The 20452-nt window shown below is 43.3% G+C and overlaps 1 protein-coding gene across 9 annotated transcripts in view; it reads left to right on the top strand.

Moving 5' to 3' along the window:
* HECW2 (HECT, C2 and WW domain containing E3 ubiquitin protein ligase 2) overlaps positions 1 to 20452 on the top strand; it is a 1520428-nt gene that overhangs the window by 1165071 nt on the left and 334905 nt on the right. For all 9 annotated transcript variants that reach the window (XM_069615717.1, XM_069615714.1, XM_069615715.1 and 6 more), the window contains one exon: positions 13559 to 13659. In XM_069615717.1, coding sequence (XP_069471818.1) covers positions 13559 to 13659 — 101 coding nt within the window. The remainder of the gene's footprint in view (positions 1 to 13558; positions 13660 to 20452) is intronic.

The raw sequence follows: 20452 nt of genomic DNA, 5'->3' as shown, positions 1-20452 counted from the left end.
TGCTGTTGTGTGGTCCCCTTCCCTGTCCTTCCACACTCCATGGTGGCTTTGAATCGAACTGGGGTTGTTTTACCGCCGCAGAAATGTCAGTGACGGAAATGACTGCATGAGAAATGTACGTTATATATAAATGTTCGTACATTTCTCATGCGGACATTCGTAGTAAAACAACCCCAAATCCATACCATCACTAACCTCTGCCCACTCCCCCACCCCTGCCCACACCCCAACACACCCCCAGCCCCTTACTTTTCATCGCGATGCGCTGTGTCCCTGCGATGCAGGTTCCCTTTCACTTCCGTGATTGGTGATTGGGAACCGGCGCCGCATGGTCCTTTTTTATTCTTCATTTAAAATAAAATTCAGGTCAGCTGCAGGGGTGTCCCCCACAACCCCCGCTCACTATACTGTGCAGTATAGTGAGCGGGGTGTTGCAGGGGACACCCCAACAGCCCCCACAGATTTTTCTTTTCTTTTGTTTTTTTTCTTCTTTTGAGCGGGTCAGCTGCAGGGGTGTCCCTGCAACCCCCCCTCACTTTACTGTATGGTATAATGAGCGGGGTGTTGCGGGGGACACCCCCGCAGCCTTTGTGTTTTCTTTCTACCTACCCCAGTAAAAGACCTAATATACAAACCACAATTGAGCTTTTGGTAGTTCAAACTTATTGTGGTATGTATATTAGGTCTTTTGCTGAGGTAGGTAAATTGGATTCGGTCATTTTTGCCGAATCCTTTGAATCTGAGTGAACTACCTAATAAAAACCTATAAATGCATTGAGAGGTGCGCATAAACTGGCCGTACCGCACTGCCTCCTCTCCACATAGGACTAATGGCTTGCGGGCCTATGACACAGGTGCCTCGTCACCCACTCCTCATGGACACCGCCACCTTCTTTTCTTATAGTGAAGCCTGCAGTCACACGTACTAGAAGAGATGGCAGTGGAGTGTGCAAAGGTACGTCTTGAACAGATAAAGGAGCATCTCTGCCTTTGCTGTAGGCCTTGGCGTTCACTGCAGAATTCACAGTGATGTGCGCTGCAGGCAAGAAGGTACGGCTCTGTGGATCGAAGCCCATGGTTGGCCCCCACGATGGTGGCGCAAATTGCTGCTTTCAATACAGAGCTTTCAGAAATGCGCATGCCCTAAAAGCAAGGTTGAAGGGATTCTGTAGCCAGTGGAAGCCTGTGTGGCTTGTGGGTCAGCATTTGAGAAGTCCACTGGCGGGTCTATGTATAGTGGTTTCTCACTTACAAAAGATCAGTGGTCTATGGCTATAGGAGCATTAAAGAACAGAAGCCACAGAAGTCAAAGTACCTTGTTAACAGGGTCAAATGAACTGGAAAATTCTGATGTATGTCTATTGATCTCCAAATGAAGATCGACATTCCAACTCATTGGTATAAACAGACCATAAACTGGTCCATATTTATTCCCTGAATACCTCCCCACTAGAGCCCTTCGCTCCTCTAGCACCTAACTCTGCAAATCAGACGTTTTTCCAAGCCGAGAGTGGGGGTGGAGGGGAGGTCAGGGGGTAGACCTCTCTCTTCCGCAGGTGCCTCCCTCTGGAATCGCCTCCCTGCCCCTCTCGGACTTGAGCCGGATCTCCTTAAGTTCCAGAAGCTCCTCGAGACCTTCCTTTTCTCTTCTTCCTCCCCCCGCCTCCCCCCCTGCTAATGTCCCCTCGGCCTGAGACGGGTGGCCTGGCTCCTTCAGAGTCTCACAGGGCGCCAGGCCCTCCCCTTCCCAGTCTACCACTCCACTTATTCTCTCGTTCCCTTCCCTCCCAACTCTTATCTGGCACTTGCCCTCACAGGCCCCCCACCCACAATTAGCTGATCAGCTTGCACCTTTGTAGCCCTTCAGCCTCTTTACTTGAACTTAGTTGTGGACCCCCCTCCTTGTCTTCTTCCCCCTGACCCTGTCCACCTTGCCTTCCTGACACTCTCTTTCTCATGGTCCCTTCTACCCAGCTCCTGCACTTCCCCACCTTCCTTCCCCCTTGCCCTTCTCGCTACTGCACTTGCACGATCTGAATGTCCCATAGCCTATTAGGATCGCTACATTCCTCCTTCCCCCCACCCCTCCATGCCTTGCTGCGCCTCGAAACACTTGTGTATAGGCGCATTACAAATTAACAATAAATAAATTAACCAAATGAAATACAATTGTCATTACTGATCGCCACCTAGTGGTCGATATGTTGAACTGTACATTGACATGCTTTCGAAAAACCCCAAAATGAATATAAAAGCTGTTATGAGATTCAGGAAAAAGTTTCACTTGTATATTAACAAATGATTATTACAGAAAATGTAAATAGACGCAATACATAAAAATGAGTCTAATTATAAGGTACGGTTCTGTGGCTGTAGCAGACCCACCAGAAATACAAGCAGATTGGGGGGTTGAAGTTCATGTCCATGAAGTTACAAGCAGATTGGGGGGTTAACCCGCGAAACCCGTTAATGAAATAAGTACAAAAAAGTGAAAAAGCTGTTAAAAACAATACTGAAAACAATGTCCTCCATTCATAAATATTTGCAAAACCTTGAAAAAAAGGCACTAAATGATAACCCTTGTTTCTCTGCAGTTCAAGATATATGTGAACATGCAACGAAGACTAGCAAATGGTATTAGTTTTGATAACACTATGCATTGAACAAAATGCAGTTTTATAAATTAAATACCCACATGTTAATTCATTTTTTTCAATTAAATGTGGTCCTATCCAAAAAGTTTGAATGTAAATAGCTAAGTGCTTACAAATGTGATGTGTCTGCCAGTATGACAGATCTATCAGTGTGTAATGTTCATCAGTTGCACCCGTATCCAAACAGGTGGTCGATCGAAACCGCCCAACACTGGAAATTCAAACTGAAGCTGCCTAGATTATGCTCCTTAAGTACATTGATCATATTCAAAATGTATTTATGTAGATTCCAAACCTGTACCGCAACCTCGGTCAACACTATGACAAGCTCATGCAGAAATTATGCCTCGTCTGAAAGACGGACCTCCATGTTTGGAAAGTAAAGTGCCATGCTTTTTCCTCTTTTGTATAAACAGCACCTGCCAGACCCTGCCTGAGAGAAGACATACACCACAGATTCATCTATTATCTCCAGTGACATTACTAAATATAATTACTATGAAGGTGGATTGATCCGGCCCCTCTGGTTGCCCAAAAAGAAACATCCTTGAAGATGGCATATGAGGATTAATTTCAACACGCTGAGGGTTACCCTGTAAAAACAGGGCTTCCCCGTGTGAAGTAGACCCTGCAAAACCTTCGGTTGCACAACAGCCCTCTCTGGTCAATAGCGTCAAAAGACGCTGATCGTTCCAACATGATATTGACCAAAATCCAAAGCCAAGCGATGATCATTATACCCAAATCCAGTCTCATACAATTCCCCCAAAACCTCCCTGTATTACTTGAATGAACCTTCCCCTACCCCCCACATCAAGGCAGTCCTGCAGTAGAGAATGGACCATCCTCGTCATCACGCATCGCAAGAATGAAACTTTGCGCGACGGGTGATAGTGGGCCATAAGCTGAACATCTAATCTTGGGATTTTCAGAAGTGGCCGACCAAAGATCTCTTTAAGAGACCTCTGGACCACCTTTGCTAAAATGTACCATTGCACTAAAAACCCATGCAGGCGCAATGATGGTCAACCCACCAGTGGTCAGCTGTATACCCCTCTCAGGGTAAGAGCTGAGCGGGAAGAACTGAAAGGAGACATTCTATATCAACCTAGCAAACGAGGTTTTCAGAGGAGAGAAATCACAGAGAAACGATTTAGCAAGATTGGGTTTTTCCAATGTGACAATTATAATAACAAACTCTCTCCATCTTTCTTGAGAAGTACTTACATCCGGAATGGGCTGGACCGGCCACGTAGCTGAATTGAATAGCCCCCAAAGAGGTTCCCAGAATGTCGTCAAATTCTGTAACAGCGGTGGGTTTCTTTGCTACCAGGACAGACTACATGTGCTCATATTGGCAAATTCCGGGGATAAATTGGCAAAGTCCAATCAAAATTCACCTGCTTGGACACTTTTTTATGGAGATCAAACTTGTCCGTTTTATGCTTTTTCCAACCTTTAATTTCATTTTTTTCCTCTCAAAATTAATTTTTTAGGAGGTGCAAATTATTTTGAGGAAACGTATATTTCAACAACAAATTTAATTTCATGTTTTTTTGACTGAATATTCATTTTTCCGACATTTCGTTTTTAGGGGCCACAAAATGTTTCTGCCAAAAAGCCCACAACATTTCAGGAAAATAATATCCTGAAAAAAAATAAATAAAAGGCGTGAGGTTGCTAAAAATCTGCTCTGCCAAAAAAACGGAATTGGTGGCAAATCTTTCCAATTTCGTTTTGACAGTGGTCATTCACCCATCCCTAGTCCTAGGAGATACCCATCCAGCATCGAGACACATCCTGTGCCAGTTCTTATGCCTATTCTTCAGCTGCCGCTCTGGGGCTCTGCCGTTCTTTTAATACCAGGGAGCAGTTTACCAATCAAATGTCAACACACATTGACAAAGCCAACAGTTTTTGCTTTTGTGTTGGCATGGGATTGGCTTTTTCCAGGCACTGCCATAATGGCAGTACCTTCCCATAAGATGGCAACAGCTCTTAAATGGTGTTAGTACCCCGGCATATTATGGCAGTGTTTGGCAAATGTCTATCTAATGCCTACACTAGGATTTGTCACTGCACCTGAATGTGAGAGAAGAATTGCAACACATATTGTTTTATGCATCAGTGCTTAGGTACTGCAGCAATCAGCTGGGGAGTGTCTGTTTGCCCCTAAAGGATCACTAGGCCCATACTAGTCTACTCGCTTCAACAGCAAAGTGCCAGCAACACGTGTGTTAGTGCAAAATGCAAAAAGGAGATTCGTGTGGCACTGCATGCCTGAGACGCTTTCAGCTCCCTTCCAACCGTACCTCCCAATAGCTCCACATATCTGGAAAGATGAGATTTATAAATGATGTGTTTTCCTTGACAGCCTCTTGCTCAATCCATCATGTGAGTTAATGGGATTCTGCTAATTAGGAAATAATGATTCCTGTATAGCTCCTGCTGCATCCATAGTATATAAAATAGCATTTGATAAAAGTATTCATTGCCTCTCATAACCCAGTCATGCCCAGTCCCAGGCATTGACATGCTATAAAGAAAACTAGCACCCGGGTGGGGAGAGCTAGCCAATCAGGTGGTTAGAAATGGTGGCTTGAACAGCCAGTGTAAGCCCGCGTTCCAAGCCGCCATCTATCCCCCGTCCCCTTTCCTATGTTTAATCCCCCTCGGCCACCAATTTACCTTATTGCGGCTGCAGCGGCACTTGCAGCCGCACCTTCCTCTCTGCGCAGAATGGCCGCCATGGAAAGGGAAGAGTGGCTCTGTACAGAGCCCCGCCTTCCTTTTCCGTGGTGGCCTTGTTGGTATACGATTTTCCATTGCACAATGGGACGCGACGCTGCACGCGTCCCATTGTAGGAATGAAAAACCTTTTCTTAGCACCCCGGGTTGCCGCTTTGGTAACCCGGGCGGTGCTAATGGCCTTAACACTGCTGGCCGGATCGGATCAGGTGTTAACAGCACAATAGAGCGATATGAAGTTTGCATGGACTGGGATCTGTATTCCTCTCCAAGAAAGACACTGCATCTTCTAAATGCAGGAAGAGACTAGAGCCCTTTAATTTAATACAGATTTGTATAACTATAGCTGGGCAAGCACACACAAAGAGATCATTTACTTCTGGTTTAAAGAATTTGATGGCTGGTCAAATAATATTTGTCACCATTCTTTTTTTTTAAATAAGCTTTATTTAATTTCCAGTCACATGAATTTCCAAAGACGCCCAGGGTGGTTGGTCTTACCAAGAAAGACAGTGGGCCTGATTACAAATGCGGCAGTATTCTGGTGGCAAATCTGTTGGAATACTGCCAAACGGAATCACTGCTAATGCCTCTTGGTCAGGCGGAGTTACTGCCCGATTACACGTTCATAGGACTCCTTGGGGATTTTGATGATTTTTGTCAGTAAGGCAGCAGAATTACCTCCAACATTTTGGTGTTCCTCCATCCCACTACCAAAGTTGTAGCACGGCGGTGCAGTAATGCAACGGTACTGCAGTGGTGACAGAGTTAACACTGCATTACCACTGTTTTTCCTGCACCGCCAGATTTGTACTTAGGCCCACTGAGTGGTTGGGGTCCAGGTAGAGAAAGAAGAGAAAGTGAAAAAAAGATATTTGCGCCTGGCAAGGAATTGGGATGGTGAAGAAGAGTTGCTGCTTTTAAGAGCCTAGCAACTGTGCAGTAACACCTGGCCTGTGCAGTGGTAGATGGTGAAAGTGTATGAATACGTATCTGCTTTAGGGATGTTGGAATGTTTCCTTACTTTTGTATGTTTTTTGCATTATGAATTTGCATTAAGATTCATTGAAAGGTGACATTTGTGTGCGACTTAGTTGCAATTGGTGGCCTAGCCTGTCAATGCAATGGAATGAATCTCAGATGTCCAGAAATGGCAGAACAGCATTTGTCTTTTCGTGAAGTATTTTAATGATTTTTAGCATGTAAACCTTACGGCAGTCTTTTACCCATAACATCAAATTTATTGGGAATTCGAAGCTGCACGTGATCTATACGTGATAGACTAAATCTATTGATTCTGCCAATCCCGTTTCTAGATTGGTGGTCCCTTGGCTAAATACTTGATTTATTCTGTTAGAGGCAAGACAAGGAGACAAGAGGCAGGACTGCAGCTTATTACCAAGTGGGCCACTCTTGCACAAGATGGTGCTTTCTATTAAGTGCTTGGTTTTGATTTGTTTGCATCTTCAGTATAGGGAAAATCAGGAGTGCCTGAACAAATGTCTTTTATGTATCAAAATCCAATAAATAGATCGAATTCAGGCGTTAGATTCAGATCTAAATAAAAGGGATTCTCTTCAGAAGCTAACGAAAAAGGACCTTATGCCGCACATCCGAAATTGCCCGCCTTCCTGTGCAGCGGGTCCAATAACGCTTCTCTGTGGTTTGCACGGTCCTGCAAGTCCATAGGCGGGTCCAATAAAGCAACGGGTTTAGCTGCATTTCTTCTGTCTGTGTTTTTTTCCTTCATTTTGATATGTAGGTGTATATTTGGGGTTGATTTCTTTAACTGCCAAATGGATTGTCTTAGAATATCCCCATACTTCTGATCCATGCACAGCTCCTGACCTCGCCTGCGTTTCATGAGTATTGATGGACGGAGAGAGTACCCCATTAGCACGTGATAGAGTACATTTTGTGATTGCCTTACTTGTTCTTTCTAAAATTAAGTTTGATTTTATAAGTTGGTCCTCCCATGTACAATTGCGTGTGAAACCTATGGCTCGGTGGTTGTACATTGCAACCTGCCCTATTGCTATTCTATCCAGGGGCAGCATCAACCTAGGCAGCTTTCTTCGAGGTGGGTGAAAGAAATCACTGACTTTGTCTTTGTGCAATTTATAACAAGGCGCTACTTTTGGAACTGTCATTGAAAGATGCATATTTTGTATTTTTTATTTTCTTATAAAGCGCTACAAACCCTTAGGCCTCAGAGCGCTACACAAAAAACAGAACTTACTAACAGTATAAATATAATAAATACAACAAAAAATATTAACAGTAAAGTATCAACGGAAATGAAATAAGGAGAAAATAACATTGGTAAAATAATTAAGTATCACACTAACATCATAAAGAATTAGAAAGGCCCATTGGTACATAGGAGAGGAAGAAGCTCTGGCTTACAAATAGTAACAACATCAGATAATAAGCTCCAGATTAGTAGAGCCCATAGGCAGGTATTTACACAATTTCATATACATAGGCAGGGTAGGTACCAGCTCCACATCCTGCCACAATACAGTCACTATTCCTTTGGGAGCACCAATTGGCCAGGTTAATTCTGCGCAGGAATTTCAAATCGGAGGAACGCACTACACCTGGTCCCGTTCGTGCACGTAGCCAGGCCAGAACTTTACTATGGAGTGCGTCTCTAGGTCCGTTCTTCACTGGTTTGGGAACATTGGAGATAACAAAGTTCCGATTGTCCAACACTAGGACCTTAATGTCTTCACTTTCTGGGGGTGGCATGTTTGATTTCCTAATATTGTTTCTTTATGCCTGAAAAGGTCATGGAAATTAGTATAATATTGTCGGCAAAAAGTTACCGCGGAATCCTATTGATGCCAAGGAGTGGGGCATTGGTCTGAAGCTGGAGTGTAGTACCAATTATCATAGATACGCAAAGGTACCATGGAAATACACGGACAACAGGGAAAAACATTCATAGAGAACACCCATTCTCCATGTGGCCAATTACTCATTTAACAATAATTGTCAAATACTTATTGTTAATGTGTTATACTAACACCAACAAAGGTTGTTAGGACATAGAGACTTGACCTTCAATATTAAGGTACAAAGCATTGGGACCACTAGTTGCAGGTCTCCTAGATATTTTGCATAGTATGCACCATCATACATCACAAAGTTCAACCATTTGAAATAGTCATTTTTATAGAAATATATATATTGTATTAAAAACACATTTAATATTTCAATTAATTGATATCCAAAAACTGACACATATAATGACAAAATTCCATCTAAAAAACAGTATCCCATAATCTCATATAACATAGCAGCAATGTAGCTCATAATCTCATAGAACATAGCAGCAACGTATCCCATAATATCATAGAACATAGCAGCAATGTATCCCATAATCTCATAGAATTTAGCAGCAATGTATCCCATAATCTCATAGAATTGAATAGCAATGGTATCCCATAATCACATAGAACATAGCAGCAATGTAGTCCATAATCTCATAGAACATAGCAGCAATGTATCCCCTAATCTCGTAGAACATACCAGCAATGTATTCTATAATCTCATAGAACATAGCAGCAATGTAGACCATGATCTCATAGAACATAGCAACAATGTATCCCATAATCTCATAGAATTGAATAGCAATGGTATCCCATAATCACATAGAACATAGCAGCAATGTAGTCCATAATCTCATAGAACATAGCAGCAATGTATCCCCTAATCTCGTAGAACATAGCAGCAATGTATTCTATAATCTCATAGAACATAGCAGCAATGTAGACCATGATCTCATAGAACATAGCAGCAATGTATCCCATAATCTCATCGAGTTTAGCAGCAATGTAGCCCATAATCTCATAGAACATAGCAGCAATGTATCCCCTAATCTCGTAGAACATAGCAGCAATGTATTCTATAATCGCATAGAACATAGCAGCAATGTAGCCCATGATCTCATAGAACATAGCAGCAATGTATCCCATAATCTCATAGAACATAACAGAAATGTATCCCATAATCTCATCGAGTTTAGCAGCAATGTAGCCCATAATCTCATAGAACACATCAGCAATCTATCCCATAATCTCATAGAATGTAGCAGCAACGTAGCCCATAATCTCATAGAACATAGCAGCAATGTACCCCATAATCTCATCGAATTTAACAGCAATGTATCCCATAATCACGTAGAACATAGCAGCAATGTAGCTCATAATCTCATAGAACATAGCAGCAATGTAACCCATAATCTTGTAGAACATAGCAGAAATGTATCCTATAATCGCATAGAACATAGTAGCAATTTAGCCCATAATCCCATAGTACATTGCAGCAATGTATCCCATAATATCATAGAACATAACAGCAATGTATCCCATACTCTCATAGAATTTAGCAGCAATGTAACCCTTAATCTGATAGAACATAGCAGCAACATATCCCATAATATCATAAAACATAGCAGCAATGTATCCCATAATCTCATAGAATTTAGCAGCAATGTAGCCCATGATCTCATAGAACATAGCAGCAATGTATCTCATAATCTCATAGAACATAACAGAAATGTATCCCATAATCTCATCAAGTTTAGCAGCAATGTAGCCCATAATCTCATAGAACACATCAGCAATCTATCCCATAATCTCTTAGAATGTAACAGCAACGTAGCCCATAATCTCATAGAACATAGCAGCAATGTACCCCATAATCTCATCGAATTTAACAGCAATGTATCCCATAATCACGTAGAACATAGCAGCAATGAAGCTCATAATCTAATAGAACATAGCAGCAATGTAACCCATAATCTTGTAGAACATAGCAGCAATGTATCCTATAATCGCATAGAACATAGTAGCAATGTAGCCCATAATCCCATAGTACATTGCAGCAATGTATCCCATAATATCATAGAACATAACAGCAATGTATCCCATAATCTCATCGAATTTAACAGCAATGTATCCCATAATCACGTAGAACATAGCAGCAATGAAGCTCATAATCTCATAGAACATAGCAGCAATGTAACCCATAATCTTGTAGAACATAGCAGCAATGTATCCTATAATCGCATAGAATTTAGCAGCAATGTAACACTTAATCTGATAGAACATAGCAGCAATGTATCCCATAATCTCATAGAACATAACAGAAATGTATCCCATAATCTCATCGAGTTTAGCAGCAATGTAGCCCATAATCTCATAGAACACATCAGCAATCTATCCCATAATCTCATAGAATGTAGCAGCAACATAGCCCATAATCTCATAGAACATAGCAGCAATGTACCCCATAATCTCATCGAATTTAACAGCAAGGTATCCCATAATCACGTAGAATTTAGCAGCAATGAAGCTCATAATCTCATAGAACATAGCAGCAATGTAACCCATGATCTTGTAGAACATAGCAGCAATGTATCCTATAATCGCATTGAACATAGTAGCAATGTAGCCCATAATCTCATCGAATTTAACAGCAATGTATCCCATAATCACGTAGAACATAGCAGCAATGAAGCTCATAATCTAATAGAACATAGGAGCAATGTAACCCATAATCTTGTAGAACATAGCAGCAATGTATCCTATAATCGCATAGAACATAGTAGCAATGTAGCCCATAATCCCATAGTACATTGCAGCAGTGTATCCCATAATATCATAGAACATAACAGCAATGTATCCCATACTCTCATAGAATTTAGCAGCAATGTAACCCTTAATCTCATAGAACATAGCAGCAATGTACCCCATAATCTCATCGAATTTAACAGCAATGTATCCCATAATCACGTAGAACATAGCAGCAATGAAGCTCATAATCTCATAGAACATAGCAGCAATGTAACCCATAATCTTGTAGAACATAGCAGCAATGTATCCTATAATCTCATAGAATTTAGCAGCAATGTAACCCTTAATCTGATAGAACATAGCAGCAATGTATCCCATAATCTCAAAGAACATAACAGAAATGTATCCCATAATCTCATCGAGTTTAGCAGCAATGTAGCCCATAATCTCATAGAACACATCAGCAATCTATCCCATAATCTCATAGAATGTAGCAGCAACATAGCCCATAATCTCATAGAACATAGCAGCAATGTACCCCATAATCTCATCGAATTGAACAGCAATGTATCCCATAATCACGTAGAACATAGCAGCAATGAAACTCATAATCTCATAGAACATAGCAGCAATGTAACCCATGATCTTGTAGAACATAGCAGCAATGTATCCTATAATCACATAGAACATAGTAGCAATGTAGCCCATAATGCCATAGTTCATTGCAGCAATGTATCCCATAATATCAGAGAACATAACAGCAATGTATCCCATACTCTCATAGAATTTAGCAGCAATGTAACCCTTAATCTGATAGAACATAGCAGCAACATATCCCATAATATCATAGAACATAGCAGCAATGTAGCCCCTAACCTCATAGAACATAGCAGAATTGTATGCCAAAATCTCCAAGAATTTAGCAGCAATGTAGCCCATAATCTCATAGAACATAGCAGCAATGTATCCCATAATCTCATAGCATTTAACAGCAATGTATCCCATAATCACATATAACATAGCAGCAATGTAGTCCATAATCACATAGAACATAGCAGCAATGTATCCCCTAATCTCGTAGAACATAGCAGCAATGTATTCTATAATCTCATAGAACATAGCAGCAATGTAGCCCATGATCTCATAGCACATAGCAGCAATGTATCCCATAATCTCATAGAACATAACAGAAATGTATCCCATAATCTCATCGAGGTTAGCAGCAATGTAGCCCATAATCTCATAGAACATAGCAGCAATGTATCCCATAATCTCAGAGAATTTAACAGCAACGTAACCCATAATCACGTAGAGCATAGCAGCAATGTAGCTCATAATCTCATAGAACATAGCAGCAATGTAACCCATAATCTTGTAGAACATAGCAGAAATGTATCCTATAATCGCATAGAACATAGTAGCAATGTAGCCCATAATCCCATAGTACATTGCAGCAATGTATCCCATAATATCATAGAACATAACAGCAATGTATCCCATACTCTCATAGAATTTAGCAGCAATGTAGCCCTTAATCTGATAGAACATAGCAGCAATGTATCCCTTAATCTCCTAGAATTAAGCAGCAATGTAGCCCATAATCTCTTAGAATGTAGCAGCAATGTATCCCATAATCTCATAGAATTTAGCAGCAATGTAGCCCATAATCCCATAGAACATAGCAGCAATGTATCCCATAATCTCAGAGAATTTAAAAGCAACGTATCCCATAATCACGAAGAACATAGCAGTAATGTAGCCCATAACCTCATAGAACATCACAGTGTATCCCATAATTTCATAGAACATAGCAGCAATGTAGCCCATAATCTAGAACATAGCAACAATGTAGCCCATAACCTCATAGAACATAACAGTGTATCCCATAATTTCATAGAACATAGCAACAATATAGCCCATAATCTCATAGAACATAGCAACAATGTAGCCCATAATCTCATAGAATTTTCAGCAACGTATCCCATAATCAGGTAGAACATAGAAGCAATATAGCCCATAACCTCATAGAACATAACAGTGTATCCCATAATCTCATAGAACATAGCAGCAATGTAGCCCATAATCTCATAGAACATAGCAGCAATGTAGCCCATAATCTCATATAACAAAGCAGCAATGTATCCCATATGTACACATTTCGAGAGAGACATGATTGCTGTGCATTTAAACATTTGGAGATGATGCACAAGATGAGCGACGTGTGGTCATCTATCAGAAATGTGAATGTCATGTGTGTGAAGAAAGAGAATGCAGTTTCTGAAAGCAACCGAGAAAAGGTGCTATCCAGACAATGAATGCCGCCCAACCACCTCTTGTTCAGTAATGATTCACATGTGGGCCTGGGCTCACACAGGAAGGTGGACAAAGCTCCACTAGTTGTACATCGGCAATCAAGACAAGGCAGCGGGATTGCGACTGGCAAAGCAAGCTGAGGGTAATGAAACGACTCAAATGTGCAAGTATCAGGATATCAGATGAACAGGTTGAAATATGTTGAATTGAAAGTGTCCACTCTTTGAAATGTTCAAACACTACTTTTCTAACCCTTTGCAGAGAGCAGGTGCTGAGCTATAATCTGGGGCGGCGGCTCCCAGCGGACCACGTCAGCGGCTATCTGCAGTTCAAAATCGAGATTACGTCCTCCATCCATGAAGGTACCCGTCAGAAGGTCACTGTGCAGACTTCTTCCAGGGGTTGAGAAACATAGCCATATGTTTAGTATTAGAGCAGATCAGCGGGTAGTTTCACGCGCACAAATGAGGCGCAGTGTTAGACCAAATCAATGATAACTTGCGAAGGAGATCTAAAGTGTAGCCGTCAGACTGGAGAGTTTAAAAAGAATCCCACCGCCTTTAATGTTCCCTTCAGTTGTTCACGTCATAGCTCGATCAATGTGTCTAGCGGCAGGAGATTAAACAAGCAGGTTACAATACGCTATTAACGCACAGGTCATTTTTCAAGCTGTTCTTTTAATGCACCCTTTTGTAAAAAAGCAATTGCACTTTGACTGTCATTTTTTAGAACTTCACAGGACAATATTACCTTTGTGAATGATTGCTTCAACAAAGGCCTTTAACGTGTTTGGGCTTTTGTTCATGTACATCAGGCTGAGCTTGCTGGAATAATCTTTTTTTCTAAATGCGCACAGGGCTTGCCAGTTCCTTAATATTGTGATGTTTTTTCTTCAGTTTTGTTCTCGTTGCAAATTGTAAGCAGTTTCTGGAGAGTATCTGTAATTAGCATGCAGTGTGCTGGCAATGTGAATTTGTTGGCTCTGGTACCATGGCCTAGAAGCCACCGTATTCAGGTTGAAAGTTCATGCATGTTAGCCAATCCGTTTCCTTTGAATGCAGGCTGACGCCTACGAGCCAGATTACAGAAACCTGGTACTAGCGGAAGTGCAATTCCGCACAGTATTAGCATTAGAGCAAACATAAACCTGGTGCAAAAATTGACTTTTTCAATAGGAGTCATTTTAATTTAATGCCTACTGTCAGGACCCATCATGCAAAATTTCGCGGAGCCGGGATCTACCAAGACTTTGCGCGGGAAGTGCGCAAAAGGCTGGAAACCCGGCAGAGTCGGAGCGAGGCACCAGGAGGACGGTCGGGCCTCGGCGCTCCTCCTTGAATAGGCGAACCAGCTCCAGAACTAAAGTCTGCACCATAAGCAGACCCCTGTGCCTGCAGAGCGTAATTCCATGGCTGAAAGCAAGCCTCGTGGGAGCTCTAGCGAGTAGATGGTGTAAATACCATCCATTGTACTACGAGTGCAGTGAAGCCAACTGCACTGCTGTAGCAGGACTCAACTGTGAGTACTACTCCTTGAACTGTGAGTACCTGCTCTCCCCTTTGTTCATGCAAGCTGTCAAAATAAACACCTCTTCTCCAATCCAGTGTCCTGTGTCCATTGGGGCCACCATATAATTGGCGACTAGGACCCGAAACAACCCATGATGCAACCATGCAGAGCACCACACCACCTCCCGCTTTCCTTCAGTCCCCCGGCAGGCCTGCCATTCCCTGGCAACAATAGGAGCCACTATTTTCTACATATTTAGAGGCATTGGGTGGCACAGGCTATTCGCGGGCCAGGAAAAAGGCCATGATATTAAGGGTGTTGAAGGGCAGCACATATTTGCAGGCTTGAAAACTGTGTCCCCCACAGACGAAGGCTATGATGTCTACAAGGAAGCGATTCGCAGCATAATTAAGGGGTTCTCCAACAAAGAAAATGTGGTCCTCCACCGACTCAAGTTCTACACAAGAAAACAAGAAGGTACTGAACCAGTCGAGGATTACATTACCAGAATGAGAGAACTAGCAGCCTTGTGTGGATTTGAGAACAATGTGGAGCAAGTCATTTCTGACATGTTGGTGGTTCACACCAATTCCTGCAAAGTCCAGAACAAGTTCATCCAGGAAAAGGAGCTGGACCTAGACAAGACTATTCAAATAGGAGAGCAGAGGACGAAACCTCGAACAGACGCAGAGAAGTTGGCGGACCCTCACCTTCACCTGAAATGGTGACTGTGCAATGGAAGGGGTGCAGAGACAGGCAGCCACAAGAAGCTACCAAAGAGAAAGGTTACAAGTGAAAAGATCCCCAAAAGTGTTACAGATATGCCAGCACCAAGCATCTGGCCAATGATAGAGACTGTCCTGCAAGGAAGTGCAGGCATTTTGGTCACGTTGCTGTAGCCTGCATGTGGCGGGAAAAGAAAGTCACCCATATCGAAGGAGACAGAGGAACGAGTGATGAGGAGGAGCCAGATGATAGGCCAATGGTAACCATGGTAAACTCATCTTGAGCCAGAAGGGAGAAACCCCATTACATAGTAAAGGTGGGTGGAAACGAAACACGCGTCATGGCCGATTCAGGGTCCGACCTGACCTTCCTCCCCATTCAGACATACAAAAACATGGTAGGACGTGACTTGGCTGAGATTAGGAGCACCAAGCAAAAGCCCACAGGCTTTGGGGGAGCCAACGTAGACCTCTTGTGCTACATCAAAGCCAAACTCGAATTTAAGGATAGATGCACCACAGCGAAAGTCTACTTCTCGAATGAAGATCCTGTAGTGCTGGGATGGGACGACCAGCACAAACTGAGCTTCTGGTTAGACCCCGGCACTGCCGAACAGGTGCTGCTGGTCTCCTCAGGAGGAGCGTCAGATCTAAGAAGTGATTTCCCCTTGCTGTTCTCCGAAACGCACATAGAGAAAAAAATTACATGCACAAAATCCACTTAAAACCCAATGCCGTGCCAGCCAAACACAAGATAGTTGAGTCCTCCGAATGGCTAAGCCCGGTGGGCCTTAAAATGAAAATATCCTCTGACGACTTGAGAGTGTGAATAGACCTACACAGCCTCAACTTGAAGGTGGTCACAGACAGTTTTCATTTGCCCAGCATGAACAAAATTATACTCATGATGAAGGAAGAAAAACTCTTCTCAAAATTCGATATGCATGATGCCTACCATTAGATTGATCTACACAAGGCCTCTCACAGCATTCATCACGTCATTCGGCACATTCCAATAAACACAAATGCTGTTCGGGTTGTCATCAGCCGCGTCAGCGTTCCAAAGACTGATGAACTCACTGCTCCATGGCAACGACAACGTGTCATACTTCCAGGATGACATCCTGGTGTTAGACAAAGATGCTGAAATCCACAACAGAGTGTTGATAGAAGTCCCAGAGTGGAGGAGTCCACCTAAGCCACGAGAAATGTATATTTGGAGCACATGAAGTAGAGTATCTGGGCTACCGGATCTCGAAAGAAGTAGTGAGCCCTAACAAAAACCTGCTCCAAGCCATAGTTGATGCCCCAGCCCCGACCTCAAAGGACGAGCTCCGGTCATTCTTGGGGTTTGCGGAGTATTACATGAAATTCGTTCCCGATTTTGAGGAATATCGTCTCCCTTGAGAGAGCTCCTGAACAAAGGAGCGGAGTACATGTGGCAATCCCAGAAAATAAATTGAGGCCTTCACCATAATATCCCCAAAAAAACCTACATGGCCTTTGTTTGAAACCATTCAATCTCGAATGGGAAACATACATAACTACAGATGCCAGTGCATAAGGCTTTGGGCGCCACCCTCACCCTAAAAAGGGGGATCTTGAAAATATAATTATCTTCTGTCAAAAGCAATGTCAACTTCAGAGAAAAACCCCTCGTGCACATGTTGAGCCCCGGGGGCACAGAAACAGCAACACTGTGCCTAGCAAGAATTGCTGCAAACTACTGCAAGAGTACACATACGAGATCACCCATATTGCCGGCTGGAAGAACGCCCAAGCAGACTGCATGTCCAAGTTACTGGCTCAGAGTACCCTGGGCACCACATTCATGGAAGACTAATGCGTGGTGGTATTCATAGGAGACCTAAGAAACAAGTACTTATGGAAATGAGTGAGTGTCATTGGCAGGAGGAAATAAGACATGATGATACCCTGGGCTGAGTAAAAGAATGGGCCTGCACAGGTTGGCCAAACGAGAGAACAATCCCAGAAGGTCTGCGACCGTATTGGAAAGCAAATGACGAGATTGCAGAAATGGATGGCCTAGTAATGAGAGGCGACCTAGTAATTCCTCCAAGAGGTATCCGCAAAGTTATACTATGTAGAGCCCATGCGGGTCATCTGGGCAGCAAAATGACTTGACGTAGAGTGTGCAATGTATACTGGTGGCCCGGAAAGGACCAAGAAGTGAGGGCAATGATCAAGAGGTGCCATGAATGCACAAACAGCGACACACTGCTAAAAGTAAGGCAAGCACCCATGATACCCACAGAAATTCCAGATGTTGTGTGGCATAAAATAGGGCTGGACTTCATTGGCCCATTGGATGGCATGTCGAGCGACAAGAAGTATGGGTAATCATGGTGGACTATCTTTCCAAGTGGGAGGAACATGAATTTGAGCCGGACATCACCATGGCCACAGTCACTAAAGAATTCGGCTCTGTCTTCCAAAGAGAAGGACTGCCAAAGGAGATTGTGACGGACAATGGAGTTCAATTGGTTTCCAGAGACATGGAAGGCTTTCTCAAGAAGCACAATATCCAGCAATTGAGAGCAAGCCTGTATCATACAAGCCAACGGGCTGGTAGAAAGGTTGAACCGATTCGTTAAAGGAGCTCTACAACTGATATGTGCATCAGGCGTGAATCCCTGCAAGACAGTCAAAGAGGCCGTGGCGGCAGATCACTTGTCACCAAATGCCATTGAAGGCATTTCGCCATTTCAGATGTTAAGAGGGAGAAGGGTGGCATCCACACTGGTACCACCGTGGCTACACAAGGTCAGACAGGACGACGACATCGACATGAGTGAGATCGTGTTTCGACTACAAAAGAGCAAAGAGATCATGAAATCGCTGAGTGACAAGCGCAGAGCAGCATATCGCATGGTGGTCAATGAAGGGGATTTGGTGAAGATACTTCTGCCCCACAAAGACAACTTAACGGGCTCCAAGTACAGCCAAGCCATAGAAGTCTCACGGAAAGGCACCAACCACGTCTATACCCGTGACGGGAAAAGGTGGAACCTTGAAAGGGTGGCCGTGTCCAAGAAAAAGGCGCCGACAGCATGCCCGTCTATGAGAATAGGAGAGGGCAATGACCCATGGGGACTAACCGACAGCCCCCAACCTCAAGAGATAGGGGTCAGGGAAGAAGAAAACCAAAGTGAAGGTGTCCCTATGAGCCTCACACCCCTGGCCAGAGAGCCACACCGAGTAGCGACCTCATCAGACAAAACCCCAAGCGACACATCTTGCATGACCACCCATTCCCCCAAGGCAGCCATTGACCAGAATCAACCTCAACATGAAAGAAGGAAGTCAACCAAATTCACAGACTTTATCATGGACTAGGACCAAATTTTTCCAACGAAAGGAGGTGTGTGAAGACCCATCACGCGAGATCTCGCAAGACTACGCGTGGGAAGCGTGCAAAGGGCCGAAACCCAGCAGAGTTGGAGCGAGGCACCAGGAGGATGGTTAGGCCTCTGCGTTCCTCCTTGAATAGGGGAACCAGCTCCAGAACTAAAATCTGCACCACAAGCATAATTCCTTGGCTGAAAGCAAGCATTGTTGGAGCTCGAGCAGGTAGAGGATGTAAATACCATCCACTGTATTTCCAGTGCAGTGAAGCCAACTGAACTGCTGTAGCAGGACTGAACTGTGAGTACTACTCCTTGAACTGTGAGCACCTGCTCTCCCCTTTGTCCATGCAAGATGTCAAAATAAACACCTCTACCCCAATCCAGTGTCCTGTGTTCATTGAGGCCACCCCACCTAGATTGCAAGGAGGGAATCCCATCCGTTAAATGCAAGGTCCCCGCTGCTGTGCAACGTTATACCTTGCCAACATGTACTGTAAAAGTAAACCGTAAAACACAGGCAATTCGACTTTACAACTTATATTACTGTTGGGTGTGTGGCAATGTGTAAATGCCTACTGCAGCTAGCCACTGCGGGAAGGCATCTACATTGGATTCCCAGTCTTACCGATATAAAAAATAAATATTTAACGCCTGCATGAAAATATATGCTGGTGTTGAACAATGTGGTGTTTGTTGGAGCAGGGAAGCATGATGGACACAGCCGGTCCATTTAGTATTTCCAAGAAAACCTTTAAATCGCACAGATAATTAAAGGTGTTAAGATTGGTAAAGCAGATATACCTCTCTATTAGCACTTCCTTTAACAATTTGTGGGACTTGCAAAAATTAGATCCAATGCATTTTTTTCACCAGAGCAATTTTTTGCCCTAGTGCTTATGTGAACCAGTGGTGGTATGTCCAGTCCGGGCTGTGAATTGCTGCGTGGGTATTTACATCGCTGGCTTTGCCACATGAACCGTTACCACGCTGCAAAGGCAGTGCAGGCCACTACGTGGGTATGAGTTTCGGAAAGGGGGCTGGAATGAGGCGGGGAAGAGGCTGGAAGGGGGTGGTTTCTAACGGACGGATATGGAGGATGAGGTAAGTGAGGGGTGGAGTTGACATGGTGAAACGGGGCCCCTCCAGTCAAAATGGGAGGTTTTTTGAGAGGTGGAGCCCCGTCTTCTAGGCAGAGAGGTGGGCAGGACAGAGCACTGGTAGGAGGAGCACAAAAAGAACCTGCATGGTATTTGTGTTGAGCTAAAAGCTTCGCTCTTAAGTCACGGAACCGGAAATAGTTTTAGCACTAGAACACACATTGCTGTTGTGCAAGAATGCATTGATGGAATACGTTTTTGCACCAGGGCAATTTTTACCTTAGTGCTTAGATCATGCAAATCTTTACTTGCACCAGTGCAATGTTTCTATAATAAGACCCTCTTAAATTGCAGTAGTTTCAAAGGCATCTGTCTACACTTCTGTGGCTGGTCCCAGCTTTTTTCTATCTGCTGTCGCTCTTCTCAACAATCCGCATCCATGTTTGTGATGCAAAG

The sequence above is a fragment of the Ambystoma mexicanum genome, chromosome 9 (assembly GCF_040938575.1).
Source record: "Ambystoma mexicanum isolate Mex_15411 chromosome 9, UKY_AmexF1_1, whole genome shotgun sequence".
NCBI lineage: Eukaryota > Metazoa > Chordata > Amphibia > Caudata > Ambystomatidae > Ambystoma > Ambystoma mexicanum.
Note: the sequence above shows the minus strand (reverse complement) of the source record. Positions and strands in the feature narration are given on the sequence as shown.